The sequence below is a fragment of the Muntiacus reevesi genome, chromosome 3, assembly GCF_963930625.1.
Source record: "Muntiacus reevesi chromosome 3, mMunRee1.1, whole genome shotgun sequence".
In the NCBI taxonomy this organism is placed as follows: domain Eukaryota; kingdom Metazoa; phylum Chordata; class Mammalia; order Artiodactyla; family Cervidae; genus Muntiacus; species Muntiacus reevesi.
Genome location: NC_089251.1, coordinates 96618112 through 96644695, shown reverse-complemented (window position 1 = coordinate 96644695; position 26584 = coordinate 96618112). Strand labels below are relative to the sequence as shown.

The following is a 26584-nucleotide window of genomic DNA, read 5'->3' as shown; positions in this document are numbered from 1 at the left end:
AGTGGGTTGCCATGCTCTCTTCCAGGAGATCTTCCCGATTCAGGGATTGAACCTGTGTGTTTTATGTCTCCTGCATTGGCAGGCGGGTTCCTTACCACTAGCGCCACCTGGGAAGCCCTAGTAGTCGTTTATTAAATTTCTTAGGATTTTCTCTATAAGCAATCATTCATAAAGATTTTTCCAAAAGATTTTTCAATCTTTATGTCTCTTATTTCCTTTTCTTGCCTTATTGCACTGACTAGATCTTCCAGTGCAATGCTAAATAAAGGAGATAATGCAGACATTAATGCTATGTTCTTGATCTCAGGAGGAAAGTGTTTGGTATTTCACCATTAAATATGATGTTAGCAGGAGGTTTGGGGGCAGATGCCCTTTGTCAGATAAAGTAAGTTCTCTTCTTGTCCTAGTTTGCTGAGAGTTTTAAAAGTCATAGATGGGTGTTGAATCATATCAAAGGCCTTTTCTTCATTTATTTAGAGGATCATATGGTTTTCTCCATTATTTTATTAATATGGTGGATTATATTAATTATGTTTTCTAATGTTAAGTCAACTATTCATTCCTGTGATAAACACTACTTGGTTATAATGAATCATACCCTTCTCATGTATCATTGGATCATACATACTAATGGTTAGTTAAGAAGTTTAAGTTTTTAATGTTTATAAGAAATATTGGGTGATAACTTTCTTATTGGTGATAACTTTCTTTCTTATAATCCTATGCTATATTTTAGTATCAAGGTTATACTGACTTTATAACAATAAATTCAGTAGTTTTTCTTCCTCTCCTATTTTCTGAAGGACTTTGTATAAGACTAGTAGTTCATTTGTTGGCGTTTCATTGGTAGAACCATTTCTTACTTAAGTTTTGATGGAATTTGCCAGTGAAACCATCTGGCTCTAGAGAAATTTTCTTTGTGGAAAAGTTTTGAATACAAGTTCAAATTCTTTAATAGTAATAGGGTCATTCACATATTCTATTTTTTTCTCATGACAGTTATGATAAATTGCATTTTCTGAGGAAATTGACTATTTCATCTAAGCTATCAAATTAATTAGCAGAAATTAGTTCATAATATTCAGCTACTACAGTTTAAATTTCTGCAGGATATGCAGTGATGACCGCTTTTTCTTTGCTAATGTTGGTAATTTATATTTTTTCTCTTTTCTTCCTTGATTAGTCCTATCAGTGTTTTCCTAATTTTACTAAATTTTTAAAAGAAACAAATTTTGGCTTTCTTAATTTTCTCTATTGTTTTAAAATTTCTACTCCTATTATTATTACGTATTTCTTCCTAATTATTTGGGTTTAACTTATTCTTCCTTTTCTAGCTTCTTAAAGTGGAAACATAAATTACTGATGTTCACCTTTGTTCTCTTCTATTCTAGCTATGTAAAGTTATACATTTGTCTTTTGCTGTGCATATTGTTTTAGTGAATCCAACAAAAGCTTATAAATCATACATGCATTTTCATTTAGTTAAAATTATTTTCTAATTTCCTTAGTGATTATTCTATTTAGGAATGCTATTTAACTTTTAAATATTAGAGGTTTTCTGGAATTCCACTGCTATTGACTTATAATGGAATCATGCTGTGATCATAGAACATATTCTTTAAGATTTTAATCCTATGGAATTTATTGATACATCTTTTACTGTGCACAATAAAGTCTATCTTGGTGAGTGAATCATGTGTACTTGATTAGATTATATCTTACACTTTTTGGGTAGTGTTTTATAAATTTCAGGTAGAACAAAGTGGTTGTTAATGTTCAAATCTTCTATATATTTCCTAATATTTTGCTTATTTTTTTATCAATTACTGAAGAAAGAGATTTAAAAAAATCTCTATTTCTCTATTGTTGTTCTGTCAGTTTTTGTTTCATATATTTTGATGATCTATTAGTAAATACATACATATTATGACTGTTATGGTTTCTTCATTAACTAACCTTTTTAAAATGGGAAAATGTTCTTTTTACCTCTTCTAATACTTTTCATCTAGAACTCTATTTGGTAGTTTAATAGTATCACACTAACTTTCTTACACCTACTATTTACACAGTCTACCTTTTCCTCTTTTGGCTACAACCTACTGGTTTTTGTATTTAAGCTGTATATCTTAAAGACAGTAGGCAGTCTTTTAAATCTAACCTATTTTGGTATTTTATTTTAATGCCTCCAATGACACGTATGCTCTTTTGGATATTTTTTAGTGGTATTTCACTATGTATCCTTAACTTACTGCCAGTCTCCTTGCATTTAATATTATTATATATCACTTCACATAAAATGTAAGAATTTTGCAGTCATGCAATTCCATTTACCCTCTCTTATCCTTTGAGCTATTTTGTCATATATTTTATATTTGCATACATCATAAATTCCATAAAACAGGATCTTGTTTTTAGCATTAAATAATCTTTTATATTTACACATATCTTTTTCATTTCCTGTAAATACTTCCTTCATGTAGGTTTGAACTTCCACCTGATATTATTACCCTTCAGTCTGACAAATTTCCTTTATCATTTATTGTAGTGCAGGCCTACTTGAGACAAATTCTCTCAGATTATATAACATCAAAAACAATTTTATTTTACTTTATTTTGAAGGATATTTTAGCTGGATTTATAATTCTAACTTGACATTTATTTATCTTCCTTTTTTTTTGTCTTTCAGCACTTTAATGATATCTTTGCTTGTATTCCAGCCTCTGTACTCTGTAGTAGGAATCCTTTGGTTAACTGCATCACTGATACCTTAAACACAGTATGTCATTTTTCTCTAGCAATGTTTAAGATTTTCAAAATCTCTTTAATTTAGGTTTCAGCAATTTTACTATATCTTTCAAGGTGTGGTTTTACTTTTCTTTATTCTGTTTAGGATTTGTTGGGAGAAGGAAATGGCAACCCACTCCAGTATTCTTGCCTAGAGAATCCTGTAGACAGAGGAGCCTGGTGGGTTGCTGTCCATAGGGTCGCACAGAGTCAGACACGACTGAAGTGACTTAGTATGCATGCACTCATTGGAGAAGGAAATGGCAACCCACTCCAGTGTTCTTGCCTGGAGAATCCCAGGGATAGAGGAGCCAGGTGGGCTGCCATCTATGGGGTCGCACAGAGTCAGACACAACTGAAGTGACTTAGCAGCAGCAGCAGGATTTGTTGAGCTTCATGTAAGTTAATGCTTTCAGCCAGTTTAAGAAAGTTTCAGCTATTAGTTCTTCAAATATTTTTTCTGATCTACTTTTCTGTCCTCTCCTCTAGGACCCCAATTACATGTATATTATACTGCTTGGTACTGCCCTATCTGAGGCTCTGCTCATCGTTTCTAATCACCATTCTCATTGTTCTTCATATTAGATAATGCTTACTGATCTGAAGTTTATTTACCCATTATTCCATCATTTCCATTTTTCACTTAAGATTATCCAGTGACATTTTCATTTCAAACATGCTACTTTTCAGTTCCAGAATTTTCATTTGGTTTGTCTTAATCATTTCCATTTCCCTGCTGAGAGTCCTCTTCTTTCACTTATTATGACCACGTTTTTGTTTATGTTCTTAAACATATTTTAATATTTGCTTTAAAGTTATTGTCTGAAAATCCCAACATTTAGGTTACTTCAAGTTCTATTATAGTAATTACTTTTTTTCTTGATTATGGATAATAAAAATTTCCTATTCCTACACATATTCTTTAATTTTTGGTTAGACAATAAATATTTTGAATGGTACGTTATAGAGGGTTTAGATTCTGTTTTATACCTTTAGAGTATTAGTATTTTTGTTCTTTCAGACAAATCACTAGTTGAACTTGTGAATACTTAGGATTACATTTTGTTATGATCCACTTTGGTTTTGCCCTTAAGTTTTAGGGTGAAACCTTTATTCTTAAAGGCAAGGTTTTTCTGAGGTTTCAAGCAAAAACCCAAGTGTTTGCCAAGTGTTTGCAAAGATTTACATTACATTCCCTATAACTTGGGTGAGACTCAAATTCCACACACTATAGGCAGTCATTGTAGTCAGTAGACAGAGGTTGAAATCTCTGATCAGCTTTTCAGTGGTTCAGCTATTGTTTTCCACTGGACTCATGGGCCTTTTCCCCATACATATGCAGTTTAGAAGTCATTCAAGCATGACAAGGAATTTAAATACAGAAGTGGAACTCTCTTCTGTATGGCTGCCTTCTCTCTGGAATTTCCTCCCTTAAAACCCAGCCACCCTTGAACAGCCTTGAACTCCATCTTCAGACACTTCAAGATTATATGATTATGGCCTTGAATTGCAGTTGCTCTTTGTGGAATGTGGAGTGCCCTCAGGGGAGAAGCTGTATAAATGTAGATCTCATGCTTTCCAATTTCTTTCTTTCAAGGGTCAAATCGCCAACATTTTCTGCCTTTTCTTGATCAGACTCTAGTGTCTTCAAATTTTAAGTTTTGTTTTTTTAAGAATATTTCATCTGGAGTTTTCAATAGTTATCAACAGGAGAGTTAATCAAACATAAGATTCTCTATCACTGAGAACACTGGCACCCTATCACAGAAATTTTAATTTGTGTGTGTGCTAAGAATAAATTGTACCTCTCATCTTTATGAATACTCAGAAAACCATTCAGTAATATATCCTGAAGGGATCCTCAGGTGTTATCCATACTACTGTGTCCTATAAGGCAATCCCTCTGCAGTGACGTATCATGTATTACAATTAACCTCCTGCTCTTACTTGTTTCAGTAAGTAATGCTTACTGATGTAATGTTAGTTACTAATGTTTCAGTAATGATTCCATACAAGTATATACCGCAAAATGATCACCACAGTAAGTCTAGTTGACATCTATTACCACACATAGTTACACTTTTTTGTGTGTGTGATGAGAACTTTTAAGCTTTACTCTTAGCAACTTGCATATACTTAATACAGGATTATTAACTATAGTCATCATGATTTACATTACATTCCCAGGACATTTTATTTTATAACTAGAAGTTTGTACATTTTGACCACCTTCACCCATTTTGTCCACACCTCACTCCCAGCCTCTGGAGGCTACTAATCTGTTCTTGGTATCTATGAGCACACACTCTCTCTCTTTCTTTTAAAGATTCTACATACAAGTGAGGTCATATTGTATTTGTCTTTCTGTTGGACTTATTTCACTTAGCATGATGCCCTCAAGGTCCATCTGTGTTGTCACAAGTAGCATGATATCCCTCTGTTTAAGGCTGAATAATATTCCATTGTGTACATATACCACATTTTCTTTATCCATTCATCTATCAATGAACACTGGTTGCTTCCATGTCTTGGCCATCACAAATAATGCTAATCTCCAGCTCAGTTGGTAAAGAATCTGCCTGCAATGCAGGAGACCTGGGTTCGATTCCTGGGTCAGGAAGATCCCCTGGAGAAGGAAATGGCAACCCACTCCAGTATTCTTGCCTGGAGAATCCCATGGACAGAGGAGTCTGGCGGGCTACAGTCCATGGGGTTACAAGAGTTGGACATGACTTCGTGACTAAATCACCTCGCTTTTAAAAGAGGCCACTGAAAAATTGACAAACCGTTAGCCAGACTCATCAAGAAACAAAGGGAGAAGAACCAAATTAACAAAATTAGAGATGAAAATAGAGAGATCACAACAGACAACACTGAAATACAAAGGATCATAAGAGACTACTACCAGCAGCTCTATGCCAATAAAATGGACAACTTGGAAGAAATGAACAAATTCTTAGAAAAAGTATAACTTTCCAACACTGAACCAGGAAGAAATAGAAGATCTTAAAAGACCCATCACAAGCACGGAAATCGAAACTGTAATCAGAAATCTTCCAGCAAACAAAAGCCCAGGACCAGATGGCTTCACAGCTGAATTCTACCAAAAATTTAGAGAAGAGCTAACACCTATCTTACTCAAACTCTTCTAGAAAATTGCAGAAGAAGGCAAACTTCCAAACTCATTCTATGAGGCCACCATCACCCTAATACCAAAACCAGACAAAGATGCCACAAAAAAAGAAAACTACAAGCCAATATCACTGATGAACATAGATGCAAAAATCCTTAACAAAATTCTAGCAAACAGAATCCAACAACATATTAAAAAGATCATACATCATGATTAAGTGGGCTTTATCCCAGGAATGCAAGGATTCTTTAATTTCCACAAATAAATCAATGTAATACACCACATTAACAAATTGAAAGATAAAAATCATATGATTATCTCAATAGATGCAGAAAAAGCCTTTGACAAAATTCAATACTCATTTATGATAAAAACTCTCCAGAAAGGAGGAATAGAAGGAATATACCTCAACATAATAAAAGCCATATATGACAAACCCACAGCAAACATTATCCTCAATGGTGAAAAATTGAAAGCATTACCCTTAAAGTCAGGAACAAGACAAGGGTGCCCACTCTCACCACTACTATTCAACATAGTTTTGGAAGTGTTGGCCACAGTAATCAGAGCGGACAAAGAAATAAAAGGAATCTAGACAGGAAAAGAAGTAGTAAAACTCTCACTGTTTGCAGACAACATGATCCTCTACATAGAAAACCCTAAAGACTCTACCAGAAAATTCCTAGAGCTAATCAACGACTATAGTAAAGTTGCAGGATATAAAATTAACACACAGAAATCCCTTGCATTCCTATACACTAACAATGAGAAAACAGAAAGAGAAATTAAGGAAACAATACCATTCACCACTGCAACAAAAAGAATAAAATACTTTGGAGTATATTTACCTAAAGAAACAAAAGACCTATATATAGAAAACTATAAAACACTGATGAAAGAAATCAAAGAGGACACAAATAGATGGAGAAATATACCGTGTTCATGGATTGGAAGAATCAATATTGTGAAAATGACTATACTACCCAAAGCAATCTATAGATTCAATACAATCCCTATCAAGCTACCAATGGTATTTTTCACAGAACTAGAACAAATAATTTCACAATTTGTATGGAAATACAAAAAACCTCGAATAGCCAAAGCAATCTTGAGAAAGAAGAATGGAACTGGAGGAATCAACCTGCCTGACTTCAGACTCTACTACAAAGCCACAGTCATCAAGACAGTATGGCACTGGCACAAAGACAGAAATATAGATCAATGTAACAGAATAGAAAGCCCAGAGATAAATCCACCTACCTATGGACACCTCATCTTCGACAAAGGAGGCAAGAATATACAATGGAAGAAAGACAACCTCTTTAATAAGTGGTGCTGGGAAAACTGGTCAACCACTTGTAAAAGAATGAAACTACAACACTTTCTAACACCATACACAAAAATAAACTCAAAATGGATTAAAGATCTAAATGTAAGACCAGAAACTATAAAACTCCTAGAGGAGAACATAGGCAAAACACTCTCCGACATAAATCACAGCAAGATCCTCTATGACCCACCTCCCAGAATATTGGAAATAAAAGCAAAAATAAACAAATGGGACCTAATTAAACTTAAAAGCATTTGCACAACAAAGGAAACTATAAGCAAGGTGGAAAGACAGCCTTCAGAATGGGAGAAAATAATAGCAAACAGAGCAACAGACAATGAGTTAATCTCAAAAATACACAAGCAACTCCTGCAGCTCAATTCCAGAAAAATAAATGACCCAATCAAAACATGGGCCAAAGGACTAAACAGATATTTCTCCAAAGAAGTCATACAGATGGCTAACAAACACATGAAAAGATGCTCAACATCACTCATTATCAGAGAAATGCAAATCAAAACCACAATGAGGTACCATTACACACCAGTCAGGACTTTTGTAGACTTTTGCTATCCAAAAGTCTACAAGCAATAAATGCTGGAGAGGGTGTGGAGAAAAGGGAACCCTCTTACACTGTTGGTGGGATTGCAAACTAGTACAGCCACTATGGAGAACAGTGTGGAAATTCCTTAAGAAACTGGAAATAGAAATGCCATATGACCCAGCAATCCCATTCCTAGGCATACACACTGAGGAAACCAGATCTGAAAGAGACACGCGCACCCCAATGTTCATCGCAGCACTGTTTATAACAGCCAGGACATGGAAGCAACCTAGATGCCCATCAGCAGACGAATGGATAAGGAAGCTGTGGTACATGTACACAATGGAATATTACTCAGCCATTAAAAAGAATTCATTTGAATCAGTTCTAATGAGATAGATGAAACTGGAGCCCATCATACAGAGTGAAGTAAGCCAGAAAGATAAACACCAATACAGTCTACTAATGCATATATATGGAATTTAAAAAGATGGTAATGATAACCCTATATGCAAAACAGGAAAAAAGACACAGATGTACAGAACAGACTTTTGGACTCTGTGGGAGAAGGTGAGGGTGGGATATTCTGAGAGAATAGGATTGAAACAAGTATACTATCAAGGGTGAAACAGATCACTGGCCCAGGTTGGATGCATGAGACAAGTGCTTGAGCCTGGTGCACTGGGAAGACCCAGAGGGATGGGATGGGGAGGGAGGCGGGAGTGGGGATCGGGATGGGGAACACATGTAAATCCATGGCTGATTCATGTCAATGTATGGCAAAAACCACTACAATATTGTAAAGTAACTAGCTTCCAACTAATAAAAATAAATGAAAAATAAAATAAAATAAGAAATAACAAAATAAAAAATAAAAAAAAATAAAAGAGGCCATTGAGGAAAGATGCTTCCTTGGAAAATGAGTTGTATGGAGACTCAATTTTATACTGCAATAAAGTCATAAAATGCCTTTAAATAACTCACAGTTCATGGAACTATACAGACAAAGGGATGTAGAGGCATTTTGGAAGTTGACATTTTCCCACCAAACCACAAAAGTGGAAGATGTATCTTTCCCAGTGCCTGTGTGGATGTTATTGACAGTTTTCTTTGCTCTGCTTCACCCCTTCAGTTCCCATGGAGTTCATAATTTTGGTCTGTTTTATCAGGTTATCTTGGGCTTCCCTGGTGGCTCAGATGGTAAAGAATCTCCCTATAATGCAAAAGACCTGGGTTCAATCCCTGGGTGGGGAAGATTCCCTGGAGAAGGACATGGCAACTCACTCTAGTATTCTTGCCTGGAAAATCCCATGAACAGAGGAGTCTGGTGGGGGTCACACAGGGTCAGACACGACTAAAGTGACTTAGCAGATACAAATCAGGTCCTCTCAGCTTGTTCCATCTTCTGGCATCTGTACACTCTGATTCTGCCGAACTAGCTTCTGAATCATTATGATTGTCCTGACCCTTAATGTTGAGTATCCTCTGAAAATCCACATGTTGAAGCCCTAACTTCTAGTACTCCAGAATGTGATTTTATGTGGAGACAGAGTCTTCACTGGGTAGTGATGTTAAAATGAAAACATTAGGGTGGGCTAAAATTCAACATAACTAGTATTTTTATAAAAAGGGGAAATATGGACACAGAGACATGCATAGTAGGAAGAGGATGTGAAGAAACACGGGGAGAAGATGTTTTTCTACAGAACAATGAACAAGACCTAGAATAAGATCCTTCCTTCATAGTGGAAAGAAACCCTAACGATAATATTGGGTTTCTAGCTTCCAGAACTATATAATAAATTTCTCTTGTTTACGGGACCCAGTCTGTGCTATATTGTTACAGAAGCCCTAGCAAACTAATATGCTTACCATCTAACAAATAAATAGATCCCCATTTTTATACTTGGTTTGACTTATGACTTTGTCTCCTAAGATCCACTGACCTCCTCATCATGGTAAATAGCCAAAAAAGCAAAATATCCTAAGATTTGTGTCCTATTTTTATCACTTAAATTGAACGACTTTTTTGATCCTTAGATTCCTTATATAAAAAGTAAGGATACTATCCCTGCCCTACTTATCTGTCTACATAGATAAAGCTCAGACAGGGTACCACATCGAGACTGTAAATCTCTACCCAAGTCTAAGACAGCTTGAGTCCTGCTCTTTATTCGTAATAAGCTATTCCTCTTGCCTAATCATAACAGAACAGAAAGAGCTAGAGGGATCTTTGAGATGATCAAGCTCAGAAGTCTCCACTTTTAATAGAGGTCCAACCTCAGACTTTATTTGTGCTATTTCCAGTTGAAGAGGCAGGATGTGAGCAGATGAATAAGGAACTGCTTTGTTCAGGAATGTGAGGTGATGTTTCAAGCTTTCACTATTCCCAAATCTCCGGAGGGTTTAAAAGTAATTTCTCCAATATATTGATTTTGTTAAGGTAATAAGTTATAGAAACTAAGACTTTTCAGAAATATATAACGGAAGGAGAACTTTAGTGGCACATCAAACTGTGTTAACAAAATCTGAGCCTATCGAATGTGATTTTTCCTTTTTGGTTGTTCTGTGAAGTTTGTGGGATCTTAGTTGCCCAACCAGGAGCTGAACCTGGGCCCTGGGCAGTGAATGTATGGAGTCTTAATCACTGGACAGCCAGGGAATTCCCATTGTATGTGGTTTTAAATTTGAAACAATTAAATGTAGGATGCTAGCTGCTTTCCAACATATTTTGTATGTACCTTTGTCTGCTTTTAAAATGATTTTGTTGAAAAATGGTTGCTTCTATAATAATTAACACTTATAAAATTAATTATAAAAATATAACTTACTCTCAAATAGTTTACATTTTAGCTGCATAAATTCTTATCTAGTCTCAAATACTGCTCAAAAGAACTACATTTAAAAAAATGACTCTACCCGTTTCATCTAATCTCAAATGCTGCTCAAAAGAACTACATTTAAAAAAATGACTCTACCCTTTTCAGTTCTCTAGAATGCCTCCAGATGGCATTAAAACCCTTTCCTATTTTATATAGTAAAAAAATTAAAAATTAATAATATTTTAACAATTTAAGACCAGTCACATTCATTATATCATTAGAAATCATGACAAGAGAACCATTTATAACTTTTAGGATAATATCTTAAGAAAGACCAGCAAATAATCACGATCTTTATGAAATAAATAGTCATCCTATGCAAGCCAAAGATTCTTCCTAGACTGAGAAACACATCTTGGACAAATACACTCAATAATGTTATATCACAAGCTGTCATTTCTAATGGCTAGAAAGCACTTTAAATGCTTAGTAAGAAGAACACTGGTCCAAATATAAATATATTCACAAAACTGTCTTATAATAAGAAATCACATCTAACTCCTCAGAAATGATAAAAATAATGATTTTTAAGAAAAAAACCTGTTACTAATTCCTATTTAGCCAAAATAATTTGTTAGCTCATGAGTTATGTAAACTTTGGCATATAAATTTGGCATCAAATTAATCATCAAAACATTTTTTGACTGCTTGAGTATTGAGAGGAGAAAGATGAAATGTGGAATGAAGAACGTGTTTAAAAAGAGCCCTTTCTTATCTTTTTACAACTGTGTTTGTTAACTCAAAACATGAATAAACCCTTCATGGTCCAGAGATGTCTATAATTGTATGTTTCACATAATTCAGAGGTGAGGTTGCAAAGGGTGGGCTTTAAAATGACCCTGGTGCTTCCCAGGTGTGTAGGACAGACAATCTCCCAGTATGTGAGAAATGTTCTCCAATTATTTATGACAGTGATAGGAGTTGCTGAGCAAGTTCCAAAAGCTCTCCTCCCCCCCTCCGCCCCATAATACCATCAAATCTCATTACATCTGTACATTATAAAGAGGAGCCTTGTGTTTTCAAGATTACTTACTGGGCTAAAGCATTAGTAAGACCTCAAAATGCAACTGCATCCAAAAGCATTTAAGCAGGCATTATCATGAGAAAGAGAACCACAGACTTCCTTCCATTATTATTATTACTATAACAAGATATTTGCACTATTTTGTATTATAAGCGTATTAAAGAACTTGGGATAGAAACAGGAAGGAGACTTACGATGTATTCGACGTGCCATTGTCTGGACTCTCTGGCTCGGCATCACCTTTCTCTTAAAAAAGTAAGCAGAAAAAAAAAATACCAACATATGAGTGTTACAGCCTTTAAGATTTAAGAGAGATTCAATATTAACAATCATTCAAAATGTGCAGCAGGAGGCTTTAAAAACATCTTTTTATTGTCCAAGAACTGGATTTGCAAAATAGTTTCTTCTCTGTAATACAATTGCCTGGGCATGGATCTATGAATAGGTGCGAAGGAGCTGTTTGCAAACAACCAGGGCTCAGAGTGGAGACCCTGCCAAGAGATGAATCTCTTACAGATGCAACCTGTTTTCTTCCCCTTCATTTTACAGAAAATCCCCATTAGCATTCTAGATGCAAGGCACTTTGATCCTTTCTGCCATATGTGTGCTCAGTCACTTCAGTCGTGTCCGACTCTTCGTGACCCTATGGTTCCTCTGTCCATGGGATTCTCCAGGCAAGTATACTGGAGTGGGTTGCCATGCCCTCCTCTGGGGGATCTTCCTAAACCAGGGGTTAAACTTGAGCCTCTTATGTCTCCTGCATAGGCAGGCGGGTTCTTTACCACAGCGCCACGTGGGATGGTGGCGTTTAGCTTGTGTTTAGCCCTAACACAAGCTCAACCAGGTGGGCACACCAGAGCTTGGACAAGAGGACTGTACACAACACTGAGGCTGCACCCCCGCTTACGAGATCCCCAAGAATGACACTCCACAGACAGCCCTGGCAGCAGATTCTGGGATCACCCTGTTAATGCAGAGTAAGATGCAAATCAGAAATCCTTCCTGACCATCTGAGAGGCCACTTAAGTCACATTTCTGCCATGTGTGGTCAAGGATTGAATGGGTCCATTTATTGGAGTTTTAAAGGGCAAATTTCTCTTACAGTAGATATAATTCTTAGATCCTCAACCACTGATGGTTTGAAACTATACATCCTCATATTACAAGGTGCTTCTTTTTATTTCCTTGAGGCTAGGAGATAGAAGAAGGGCTTCCCAGGTGGCTCAGTGGAAAAGAATTCACCTGCCAAGCAGGTGACATGGATTCGATACCGGGGTTAAGCAGATCCCCTGGAGCAGAAAATGGCAACCCACTCAAGCATTCTTGCCTGGTAAATTTCATGGACAGAGGAACCTGGCGGGCTATAGTCCACAGGGTCACAAACAGTTGGACACAACTGAGCAACTAAACAACAACAACAGAGGAGACAGAGGGTCATGACTGCCATTGTGAGTTAGCTGTGGTTACGCACCGCTAATAGTTTAACAAACCCCAGACGAGATTATGAGTTGCAAGAGATGGGACTGAAGGTGGCAACTTGCTTTATTTTGCTATTTCAAGTCAGGCCTGGAGACCTCGTAGAATCCCTCAGTCTATCATTAAGGACTTCAGGTTTATGCCCTGTACCAAGCCCCTTTTTGACACCTAGGCTCAGGAACGACCTCCTAAATCACATGATGAACACATTCCAAAGACACTGTCCAAGCTGAACGCAAAAGTAAACTTCTTTTTTCCTTACAGGAAAAGGAACAGTTGTGAGAGAAGGAAGACCGCTATATATGGTCCACGCATCTATCTCAGATGTGACTGCGCTAACGAATGCCCACATAGTGCTTTAGAGCCTCCAGGAAGGGCAGCCACTTGTAAAAAAGCCACAACACCTGTTTACCTGCCTCAACAGCAAACACTGGTCAGACAGAGCCCCAAACACAGGAAATCACGGTGAAGTAAAAGTAGAGGCAGCAAATTAATAAACTTTGAAGCTCATATTTCCGTATCATATTTTGTCTTCCAGGCCAGATCTGTTGTGAACTCATTGAGAGACAGGCAAGATCTTGTCAACTACTTCATGCTAGAAAATAGCCTAATTTAGTAGCTTCCACAATTACTTTCCAATAAGTAACCACAATTCCTGCCTGAACCCCAAATACAGAGTTACAATAGCTGCATTAACTAAGACAGGTAGAAACAACTAGCTGCTGCTGTTGTTCAGTTGTGTCCGACTCTTTGCGACCCACATAGACTGTAGCCTGCCAGACTCCTCTGTCCTTATCAAGATTGCTGGGTGAAACATCAACAACCTCAGATATGCAGATGATACCAGTTTAATGACAGAAAGTGAAGAGGAACTAAAGAGCCTCTGGATGAGGATAAGGAGAGTGAAAAAGCTGGCTTAAAACTCAACGTGAAAAAGACAACTAGACGGAGGTTTAATTTTTCTTAAACACCGTGACTTTTCCCCCTTTCGTTTGGAGAAACTGGTTATGTTTCCTGGTCTGCAGCCACCAGAAGTTGCCCCACATCTCATCATCATCAGGAACGTGAACTGCAGGCAACAGTAAACATTTCTGAACAAATTACGTCAAAAAAAATACGCTATACGAAGACATTATTTGGATGCTTGAATAAATATGTTTTACCTTGATCAACAATGTTGCCAGATAACCCGTGGGCTGGGGGACAGAGGCCTTACTGCACCTGGGATCTGGGGGCTGCGGAGATCGGGGGCCGGATCAGCTCAGGCACAGAGCTGCAGCTGATTACCTCTGCTCTTAGCAGCGCTTATGTTGTGGCAACGGGGAAAACAGAACAGTTTCTGGCAAACAGGAAGGATGCAACAGGGCCAAATGAGGCATTTGTGAACAGTCTGGGAGTGAATGTTCTCAGCTGATCATGAATTAACCTTTCTGGGGGAAAAGTAAGCTCAGGATAGGGTCAGGAATTAAAACTATGTCTGTTCATCAGAAAGAATGAAACACAAAATTCTCCCCCAATATCTGGAAATTTTAGGTGATGCAATTTCTGAAGTTAACTTGAAATGTCCTACAAGCCAGGAAGAATCATAGGCTCTTTACCAGGACCCAAGGGAAACATGATGAATGTAAGCCAGAAAAAATGCTCAGGAAGAGACTTTTCAGTTGGGTGCTCAGGAGACGTTTCCTTGCCACCACCAAAAAGGACTACTGGGGGTTGTTCTGACTATTTCAGCTGATTTCACAATAGATTCCACATTGCTGTCCTTTGGAAGGGACCTGAATTGATCTTTTGAAGACACTAGGCATAAGAGATGGACTCAGGTGCATCACGGTCATCTTGATGAGGAAATATAATTACAGATAGGAAGAGAGAAAAAATGAGCCATAGAAAGAAAAATTATACACACACACACACATATGTATACATATTTATACTCACACATGTAAATAGGTATGTACATGTATATCTATATTATTTGTGTTTTTTCTTTTTAACTTTTTATTTTATGTTGGAGTATAGTTGATTAACAATGTTGTGTTAGTTTCAGGTGTATAGCAAGGTGATTCAATCATACAGATACATGTAACTGAAGCTGAAACTATGGCCACCTGATGCGAAGAGCTGACTCACTGGAAAAGACCTGGATGCTGGGAAAGATTGAGCACAGGAAGAGAAGTGAGCAACAGAGGACGAGACGGTTGGATGGCATCACCAACTCAAGAGACATGAGTTTGAGCAGACCCCGGGAGACAGTGAAGGACAGGGACACCTGGTGTGCCGCAGTCCATGGCATGACAAAGAGTCGGACACGACTTAGCGACTGAGCAACATTCTTTTTCAGCTTCTTTTCCTGTTTAGGTTGTTACATAACCTCAAGTATAGAGTTCCCTGTGCTATACAGCAGGCTCTTGCTGGTTATCCATTTTCAATACAGCTATGTGTCCATGTTAATCTCACATGTGTTCTTTCAGCTTGACGCTCTGTATTTGTCTTCCACAGGACCAAGCACATATTACACACTCAGTCTATGTCCGCTGTCTGATGACCTTTCATTACTCAGAATCCCACGCTATAGTGGGAAAGAGGGGAGTGGTGCACCTGCACGTTCCACTGAGGTGGATACAGACTTTGGTGTATGAAAGTTTCGAATCTCCAATAGGCCACTTAAAAAGTTACAGTAGCTACATGTTTAATCCAATAAATGTACCAAGGGCTTTTATGGTGTGTACTCTGCCTGGGAAGATAGATAATATCTAATTTAACTGAAAATGACTGCACCGTTGGAGTGCTGCACTCTACATAAGTTGTACTGTGCAAAGGAAATCAAAATAGACCTGGGCTGCATTCTGCTTGGAAGGAAACTTATGCTACATTACAACATTTCTTTATAATAAAAGCAATCTGTGCTCATGGTAACAACCATTATGCTAAATAATACACTTATTTTTAGATGAATCAACTTCAGAGACTACATAATAATTTCTAATATGAAAAATGAGAGAGGATATTTAATATACTTACATGACCACCTCCCTTCTTACAATTGTTGCCAGTTCTTTAACTATTTTTAATGTCTGTGCTGTGCTTAGTCACTCAGTCATGTCCGACTTTTTGTAACCCCATGGACTGTAGTCTGCCAGGCTCCTATGTCCATGGGGATTCTCCAGGCAAGAATACTGAAGTGGATTGCCGTGACCTCCTCCGGGGGATCTTCCCAACCCAGGGATCAAACCCAGGTCTCCTGCATTGTTTTACCATCTGAGCCACCAGGGTCTCCACCTGGTTAAAAGTCACCACCTTTTAATGTCTTCCAGGGAAGTCCTTTTAATGTCTAGTGGGTATTTTGACTTTAAATAAATTTAATCTTCTATTTTTTAATTAATCAGCTTCTGACAGTACTTTTTCTTTTATACTATGTGAAGTGAAGAAGCTCCCCCATTTATTCTTCCCTCCTGCTCTCCCCTCCCTCCATCACATCCTACTCTGCACAGCTACACCTTTCTTCCTGCATAGCTGAGGTTTAAAATATTTATACTCTGTTCAGTATTATTGAGTCATCTCATTAATATCAATTTAATTAATAATTTAATTTTGGGAAGTGTCTATAGGCCAATGAGAAAAATTATATATGATAATGGAATTTACAATATTGTAACAATATAAATATTAGTGTCTAAGAAACAGTTAAAAGACTGGACCTGTGCAGAAGGACTGCCACTAAACTTGAATGAAGGCAAGGGTTCCCAGCATCTATGTCAAAAGGATTCTCATTCTTATATCTCACTGTGGCATAGATTAATCTGTCTCAGACAAAGGCTATGCTTTTCCTAAAAAGAAGTTCAATAGAGCATGCATGTAATGTGTGTAAAAATGTGTGTGTGTGTATATATAGGCTTCCCAGGTGGTGCTAGTGGTAAAGAACAAACCTGCCAATGCAGGAGACACAAGAGACGGATCCTTGGGTTGGGAAGATCCCCTGGAGGAGGGCATAGCAACCTATTCCAGTATTCTTGCCTGGAGAATTCCATGGATAGAGGAGCCTGGTGGGCTACAGTTCATGGGGTTGCAAAGAGTCGGACACAACTGAAGTGACTGAACACACACACACACACACACACACACACATATATATACACACACACAGTTTTTAAAAAGTAAATTGAGTTAATTGTGAAAGCACCTTGCAAGCCTAGAAATAGGACATTGACAAGAAATAACCCAGAATGCTCCTAGGCCTGCATCCTATTGAGTTCCAGTTAGTGAGTGATGGAATCTTGCATTAACATTCCAATTTTTCTTGATAGTTTTGGCTGTCCTGTATTTATTTGTAAACAAAATAGTCTTCAGTTTTTCCTGATTTTAAATTTCACATGAACGGAATTGTACTGAATGCATTCTTCTGGAACTTACTTCTGTCATTCAACAGTATGATTTTTAGATTTGGCCAACATGACGCACCTAGCTTTGGTTCATTCATCCTCACTGCTGTGCAGCATCCCTTTATTCAGTTCAGTTCAGTTGCTCAGCTGTGTCCGACTCTGCGATCCCATGGACTGCAGCCCGCCAGGCCTCCCTGTCCGTCACCAACTCCTGGAGCTTACTCAAACTCATGTCCGTCGAGTTTGTGATGCCATTCAACCATCTCATCCTCTGTCATCCACTTCTCCTCCTGCCTTCAATCTTTCCCAGCAACAGGGTCTTTTCCAATGAGTCAGTTCTTCACATCAGGTGGCCAAAGTATTGGAGCTTCAGCTTCAGCGTCAGTCCTTCCAATGAATATTCATTGGACTGATCTCCTTTAGGATGGACTGGTTGGATCTCCTTGCAGTCCAAGAGACTCTCAAGAGTCTTCTACAACGCCACAGTGCAAAAGCACCAATAAAAATCTGCTATTTTCCTTTATTTGACACTTTTTTTTGGTGTTTTACTTAAGAAATATATCAGAAAGATATTCTCTATACCCTTTTGAAAGTGTATAATTTTACTTGTCACATTTAGGTCTTTTACAAATACTTGGAATAGTTTCTATATGTGATGTGAGGTAGAGTTAACTTCCTTTTTCTCCCTGTAGATTACCAGTTATTTTGGTATCTTAATAGAAGCCCATTCTTTCTCCATTGATCTACAATGTTAGCTCTGACATGAATCTAGTTTTCATATATCTGTGGGTCTGTTTCCCCTATACTGTTTCACTGCTCAATTTGCCTATTATTATCTTCATTACTTAGTTTTGTTGTTGTTCAGTCACCAAATCGTGTCCTACTCTTTGCAACCCCATGGACTGCAGCACGTCAGGCCTCCCTTAGTTAAAATATTCATTCATTCATAATATTGGTAACACAAGCCTTCAGTCTCACTCTTCTTCAAAAGAGTATGAGCTATGTATTTTTGGCCCTTTGTAATATCAAATAAATGTGAGAATCAACCTTGTCAGTTTCCACATACAGAAAAATGAAGTTATAATTTCATTGTCTCCTGGTTCCCACAGCTGCTGTCAAAAGTCAACTGGAAGTTTAACTGTTGCTTCCTTATTAAATGGTATTTTAAGAATTTTTCTTTATTTATGTGGTTTGCAGTTTAACTACTATGTGTCTAGTGTGGACTTATTTTTCTTTATCCTGCTTAATATTCATTGGATTTCTTGAATCTGCAAGGTACAGTCTTTCACTTGTGGAAAAATTTCAGCCATCATCTCCTTTAACATTCCCTCTCTTTCCTTATATTTTTCTGGAATTCTAGTTAAGTATATGTTAGACCTTCTTGCTTTATATCCCAGGTCTTTAAACTTCCTTTCTTGACTGCACTCTAGGTAATTTCTTAAGTTCAATTTCCTGATTCATTACTTTTTCTTCACCTATATCTAAACTACAGTTAAACCTAACCAAAGAAATTTTAATTTCTGTAGAGGTTCAGATTAGTATACTTTCAAATACTTTTGCTACCATATTTTCAATTCTCTCATTTTTGAAAATTAACATAAACATTCTTATTTTATGTTCTGGGCTTGGTAATTCCAGTATCTGAAATCCTTGGAGGTTTCTTTAATTCTTGGCTGTCTATTGTTTTTCTTTGCTTTTGTTCAAGGTCTCTTGTTTTCTTGCATGTAAATATTTTTGATAAATAAGCTCTCATTTCCCTAGGGATTCTCATTCTATTATTATTTGTTCTTCTCTATTTTCTTTGTTTTCTTTTTGTGGTATATTCTAAATAGCCAGGTTTTTTTATTTTTTTATTTTTTTATTTTTTTATTTTTCAGTGGGTTTTGTCATACATTGATGTGAATCAGCCATAGAGTTACATGAATTCCCCATCCCGGTCACCCATCCCACCTCCCTCTCCACCCGATTCCTCTGGGTCTTCCCAGCCACCAGGCCCGAGCACTTGACTCATGCCTCCCACCTGGGCTGGTGGTCTGTTTCACCACAGATAATATACATGCTGTTCTTTCGAAACATCCCACCCTCCCCTTCTCCCACAGAGTTCAAAAGTCTGTTCTGTTCTTCTGCGTCTCTTCTTCTGCCCTGCATATAGGGCCATCATTACCATCTTTCTAAATTCCGTATATATGTGTTAGTATACTGTAATGTTCTTTATCTTTCTGTAAATAGCCAGGTTTGATCTTTCCATTATGACTAATTTTTATGTACCTTAATTTCCTTTCATATTTTTCATGTCTTTTGCTTGATATTCAGAAAAAAATGTTATCAACCTTATATTTTAGACTTCAGCTATTATCTATCATTTCTATTAAATTAAAAAATTTTGTCAACTTTATCTTTCATTCTCAAGTACTGATTTATTCTATAACTGCTTCTTTTTCATACCAATCTGTTCTTTTTATTTGATGCAAATCATTTCAATTGCTTCTAAAGACTGCAGTCACATTTGAAATTTTTTTCTTCTGTTTCTTGAATTAAGTAGACTTCCTCTGGGTCAGTGTTTTTCTTTGTTGCTCATGGCTATGTATTCACCTCTTTGAATGTGATTTCAAACTGGTTAAAAAGGTACTGGTGTGGATTTTCTGTATTAGTATATTGATCCATTTTGCTAACATATGTCTCCCTTGTAAGGAGGGGCTGATTTACAGCTTTTTCTAAATGGACAGAGTATGTTAATTAGAGTTCAAGAGAGAAGAACTCTCAAGACAAGCTGGGAGGCCTGACTGTCCTCTGAACCCCTAGCAAAAATAGGAAGTAGTTTATTCTGGGTGTACAGCATTTTGGTTTATTTCCCTCTTGAGAAAAACTTAGTTTTCTTCCACCAACCTTAGATGTTGGAGAACTCTTGAGACTCCTTGAGAACTCTTGAAGGCGGGAAGAGAAGGGGATGAGAGGATGAGATGGTTGGATGACATCACCAACTTGATGGACATGAGTCTGAGCAAGCTCCAAGAGTTGGTGATGGACAGGGAAGCCTGGCGTGCTGCAGTCCATGGGGTCACAAAGAGTCAGACATGATTGAGTGACTGAACTGAACTGAACTAAACCATGGATGTCTATTTTTAAGGTTTGGTATTATCTCAGAATCTACTCTGCTTCTCTCTTAGATGCATGCATGTGCGTGTGCTTAGTCACTCAGTCGTGATAGACTTTGTGACCCTACGGACTGTAGCCTGCCAGACTACTCTGTCCATGGGATTCTCCAGGCAAGAATACTGGGGTGGCTTGCCATGCCCTCCTCCAGGTGATCTTCCTAACCCAGGGATCAAACCCAGGTCTCCTGCATTGCAGGCGGATTCTTTACTGTCTGAGCAGGCAGATTCTTTATTGTCTGAGCCACCAGGGAAGCCCAAGAATCCCTTCTCCAGGGGATCTTCCTGATCCAGGAATTGAACCAGGGTCTCCTGCATTGCAGGCAGATTCTTTACCAGCTGAGCTACGAGGAAAGTCTCTCTCTCTTAGGTACCAGCTCCCAACTAGAAGTTCTAGATAACTGTTCATTTTCTTGGCAAAAGTTACATTTTTTTTTTTTTTTGTACTTTGGTGTCTGGGGGAGGAAAACAGACTGACAGCTCCCTATGGAAACCTGCCAAGATGGGAGTGGAGGAGAAAAGGGTGGAAGAACACGCATGTTCCCATCACGGTTTACAGTCCACACTTCTTTGTTGGTGTTGAGAGGGAATTGAGTCTCTCCTGGAGTGAGCTCCCAAGGACATTCCCATCACCACTATGGCTTGTTGCTGTTTGTTTCATTATTTTCCTTTTTCTGAGCCATCACCTTCCCTGCCCAGGATTATCTAACAGCACAGTCCCATCCACTCTCCATTTTCCAGAAACTCAGCTGAATTTCTGGTTTGTTAATGAAATCCTTTCAATGCAGATTCAGAAGGGAGGGGAAGAAGTGCTTATGCTCAGTCTGACACACGAACGGGACATTCTCACACCTTTAAGAAACTAGAAACATGCATCACCTATTTTAATGTTTAAGTTTCTCAATACTCAATAAGCTGCCATTTTATAATATTAAATTAATTGGTAATCAGCAAGCTTGCTAAAGCAACTCTCTTTTAAAAGATTTGGATTAAAAAATAATTTTGTTTAATTTTTACACTCTTTTCTCTTAGTATCTATGTAACATAGTTTTCTAATTTCAAAAATAAAAAAAGCACTGACCTAGAGTGGGGAAGATCAGTCCATCAAGACACATTTTGTTTCTCTGAAATTCAGTGTTTTCCTATTTTCTACATACTTAGTGGAGTCATGATTCCCCAAACTGCAATTATTTCAAACCAAATGCAAGAAACAGCGCAGGAAATGCGGGTAGGACCAGCTCTGAAAAGTTTACAGTGTGCTATAATCCACAGAGGACACTCTGATTTTTATTTTTTTCCATTATGATTTCTTACAGGATTTTGAATATAGTTCCCTGTGCTATCCAGTAGGATCTGTTGTTTGTCTATTTTATATACATAATAGTATCTGCTAATCCCAAACTTCTGATTTGTTTCCCCCACTTTCCACTTTGGTAACCATAAGTTTGTTTTCTATCTCTGTAACTGTGGCTCTGTTTCATAAATAGGTTCATTCGTGTCATATTTTATATTCTACCCATAGGTGACATCATGATATTGCTCCTCTGTCTGACTTACTTCACTTAGCACGATAAACCCCTAGGTTCACCCACGTTGCTGCAAATGGCATTATTTCATTCTTTTTTTTTTCTGCTGCATAGCATTCCATTTTGTGTGTGTGTGTATGCACACACTTGTATACATATACATACCACATCATTGATTTTTAAATAATATTATCTTTTTTTTTTTTTTAAATCGGGGAAGCTTTATTTGAAAAAAAAGAAAAAAACCCTTACCCCTAGAAAAGAGAAAGTCAATGACAAATATCCTTAGATGATGAATTGCCAGAGTGTGGCTTATGCCATCTCATGCAGGTGCCACTCACAATTCCAAAGAAGGTAGGCGTGCTTACATAATCTCAATGGTAGGATCAGCAAGTGAATGTTATGCCGTGCCAAAAAAACAGGTCAGATGTAAACAAGAATCTTGGACAGGAATTTAATCTCACACTGAAGGGATGGAAGCAACCTTTTTGGGGTCAAGGTTATGGGAGGGAAAGCCTATTGTCTTTGGGACAGAGATCCCTGAATTCGAATCCCGTCACTGTTTTTAAGCCACGTGATCATGGTCTAGGTATTAACTGCAGAATCTCACTTTCACCCTGTGCAGAATGGGAATGCAATGCCTACTTCATACACCTATTGTCAGGATTAAGTGAAAGAGCAAACATAAAGAAGGGACTAAACTCAGAAGAGACTGAACAGCTATTTCCTTTGTTCTTCTTTATGTCAAAGACTCCAAGCTGAGGGGAAGTACATTTATTCTATTATATCTACTGCCTGCTCCCTTTACCCTGAACTGTTTAAGTTGAAATGGAAAGAAATGGTGAGGAAAGCAAAGGCAATTCTGTATGCTCACGTCTTCATATGATGCGATGCCTGCACACCTCATGAACTTAACCACGCATCTCCTGATTCCTTTCCTTACTATTACATTTATTAATTTCTACAGATTTCAAGTCCCTTAGAATTTCACCTATTCCCTGGTGCTTGTGCTCACAGCACATTCCAACAGAGGGTGGGATAATTAATGAGATTGCCTATGCACCATTATGCCACCATCCCCCTCCCCTGACCTTCCTCTAGCTGTGCCTTAAAAGTCTAGGGCTTCCTAATGCATCCTGATGTCTTTTCTCCATAAGCTTTCTGCCCTCACAGACGCTCAGTGAGTGAGCCCCAGACACATCTACTGGCTCAGAGTGATTTTCACGTTCAAACATAGCTTTGAAATTTGCAAGCAACGCTCTTTAGCCAACCGGCTGGTCAACAGACTAACAAAGCACAGTCTCTGTGGGTGTGATTACACGACATGGATGGGGTGGCTTATGCATTTTTAATGCTCACGAAAACATTAATACCAATTAGCCCTGCTGAAGAAGAGAATTAAAACAATACTTCATGGAATGATATTCTCTGTTTGGTGATGAAGCCCCAGTGTTTTATTAGACACTGGGTACAACAACAAAATTCCTTCCAGGACACTTTAGTCTGTTTCTCCCCAGAAGAGGGCATGGTTTCTTCGTGGATTCTAAGAACATTTATCATGAGATCGTCTGATTGTTCTCTTTGCCCACCTATTTTCTTTTAACTTAGGTAACTCATTAGTTGCCTTTAAAAATATTTCCCCCTCATACACACTAGAGGTCAACTGTAAGAAAGGATGGTATTCCTTCCTCTTAGGGCTACTTTGAAATTCACCATTTTATATTTTGGCCCTAAGTAAAAAGTGTTAGTTGCTCAGTTGTTTCCGACTCTTTGCGACCCCATGGACTGTAGCCCACCAGGCTCCTCTGCCCATGGAATTCTCCAGGCAAGAATACTGGAGTAGGCTGCCATTCCCTTCTCCAAGGGATCTTCCTGACCCAGGGATCGAACCCGGGTCTCTTGTATTGCAGGCAGCTTCTTTACTGTCTGAGCCATGAGGGAAGTCCATACTTTGGCCCTGCTTCCCTTGAATAAAGATAGAACATTCAAGGCCACGATGTACCTTATCCACGAGGGCAGCACTTTAACAATGACCCTCATATTCCCCACTTGATTTTCTCCTAGTGAAGTTCATTTAAACCTATTGTATATTGCATGCACGCCCACTCTTCACCCACTCCCACCCCCACATATGAAGCTACAGAGAGAAGCATTTCTTACTTGGATTATTGTGTCCAGAGGAGGCAAGCTGAGAGTCCTAAAATAAAACAAGAATTATCAATTAATTTTCTTATTTTTTATTAGACTTTGTTCTTCATTTCACTAACATTTTAATACTGATTATGTATTGAAACAATACTATTTTGTTTATATGAGATTACAAAAATTACATGATAAAATTATTTTTACATCTTTATTCTTACAGTTTCAATGTGGCTACTATGAAATAAAAAATTATTTGTGTTTATAATATATATCTGTTGGACAGCACTGCTTTTGAGGAATAACAGAATGACTGGATATCTAATGGAAAAAAATAACTCTGACCTTTATATGAATTAATCTTAAAATCACTCTAATCAAATCATAGATCCAAGTGTGAGTACCCAAACTATAAGAGGTCGAGAAAAGTAATCTTTTTATTTTGACTTTCAAAGTGAGATATATTATTGGTCATTCAGAACCTAATCACTGATCATAATCTCTATCAGCTATCATAATGAGAAACATTTACATGTTCCTTAAGCAGTTCTGGTATACAGCTCATAATCACTTCTATGTTGTATTGTGGATTTGTTTTGTTCACTGAAGTGAAATTCCTATCACAAAAAATTAAGCACTTTAAACTGAACTGTTCAGTGGCATTGCATACAGTCACCATGTACTAAACCACCACTTCTATTGCAAAACATTTCTATCATTCCAAAGTCAAATTCCTTACCCATTCACCACTTTCCCCATTTCCCCTCTCTTCAGTACCTGGTACCCAGCAGTCTACATGCTGTCTTTATGACTTCTTCTGTTCTGGGCATTTCACATTAATAGAATGATACAATATGTCACATTTTCTGTCTTGCTTCTTTCATTTAGCATAATGTTTCAGAGGTTCACCCATGTCATAGCATATGTCAATGTTTCATTCCTTTTTATGGCTGAATAATACCCCATTATATACGTATACACACACACAACAATTTGTTTATCCATTCATCTGTTAATGGACACGTGGGCAGCTCCCACTTTTTGACTACTGTGAGTGTTGCTGCTAAAAACACATATGCACATGTACTTGTTGAATCCTTCTTTTTCAATCCTTTGAATATACATCTAGGAGTAAAGTTGCAGGGTCACATGCTAAATCTACATTAAACTCTGAGCAACCACAGTGGCTGAAACGTTTTGAGTTTCTACCAGCAATGTATGAATTTCAATTTCTCCACATCCTCACCAAAGCTTGCTATTTTCTTTTAATTAAAAAAAAATTATTATAGGTATTTAAGTGGGTATGTAGTAGTTTCTCATTGTGGTTCTGACTTGCATTTCCCTAATGACAATGATGCTGAACATCTTTTCATATGCTTTTTGGCCATTTGTATACTTCTTTGGAGAAATGTGTATTCAAATACTTTGTCCATTTTCTTGTTTTCAAGAGTATCAAAATTATCTTTATTTTTTCATTGAAGTATAGTTGATTTACAATATTGTATTAGTTTCTGGTGCAGAAAAAAATGATACAGTTATATATATATACACACACACATATTCTTTTTTATATTACATTGTCCATTTTTTAATTGGGTTGTTTGCCTTTTTGTTGTTGAGTTAAAAGAGTACTTCATATATTCTGGATACCAAGACTCTTATTAGATAAGTGATATGCAAATATTTCCTCTTCTTCTGTCAGTTTTCTTTTCACTTTATTGATAATGTCCTTTAACACACAAAACTTTTTAATTTTGATGAAGTCCAATTTATCTATTTTTTTCTTTTGTTGCCCATGCTTTTGGGGTCATCTCTGAGACTCCACTGTTAAATCCAAGGTTGGAAATATTAATCTCTATGCTTCTTCTGTGAGGTTTATGGTTCTAGTTCTTATACCTGGGATCTACTGTATTGGTGGCTTTTAATCTAACCCTTCAGTCTCACCACCCCTTTCTGCGGATGAGGCTGGCCACCACCCTCAGGGACGTCCCCCTGCACAGCCGCTGCCGGTTTCACACCGGTGGACAGGAGATGATTGCAGCTCTCCACACGCAACGGCAGAACGCCAGTGCTATGCAGGGTCTGATTTCAGTTACTGATCAGGTAAGCGGTGAGTGAACCTGATTTTATTTCCACTGAAGTGAAATGCTAAATTCTGTTTTGGGAATTCACACCCTCTTTCCTGGCAAAGGGCTTCCCGGGTGGCTCAGTG

The 26584-nt window shown here is 37.7% G+C and overlaps 1 protein-coding gene across 1 annotated transcript in view; it reads right to left on the bottom strand.

Annotated features, from left to right (window-relative positions):
* Positions 1 to 26584, bottom strand: part of AFF3 (ALF transcription elongation factor 3) — a 558198-nt gene that overhangs the window by 175223 nt on the left and 356391 nt on the right. The window contains exons 8-9 of the mRNA XM_065929723.1: positions 24391 to 24427; positions 11892 to 11943 (exon numbers count right to left, since the gene is read on the bottom strand). Of these exons, the coding sequence (XP_065785795.1) occupies positions 11892 to 11943; positions 24391 to 24427 (89 nt within the window). The remainder of the gene's footprint in view (positions 1 to 11891; positions 11944 to 24390; positions 24428 to 26584) is intronic.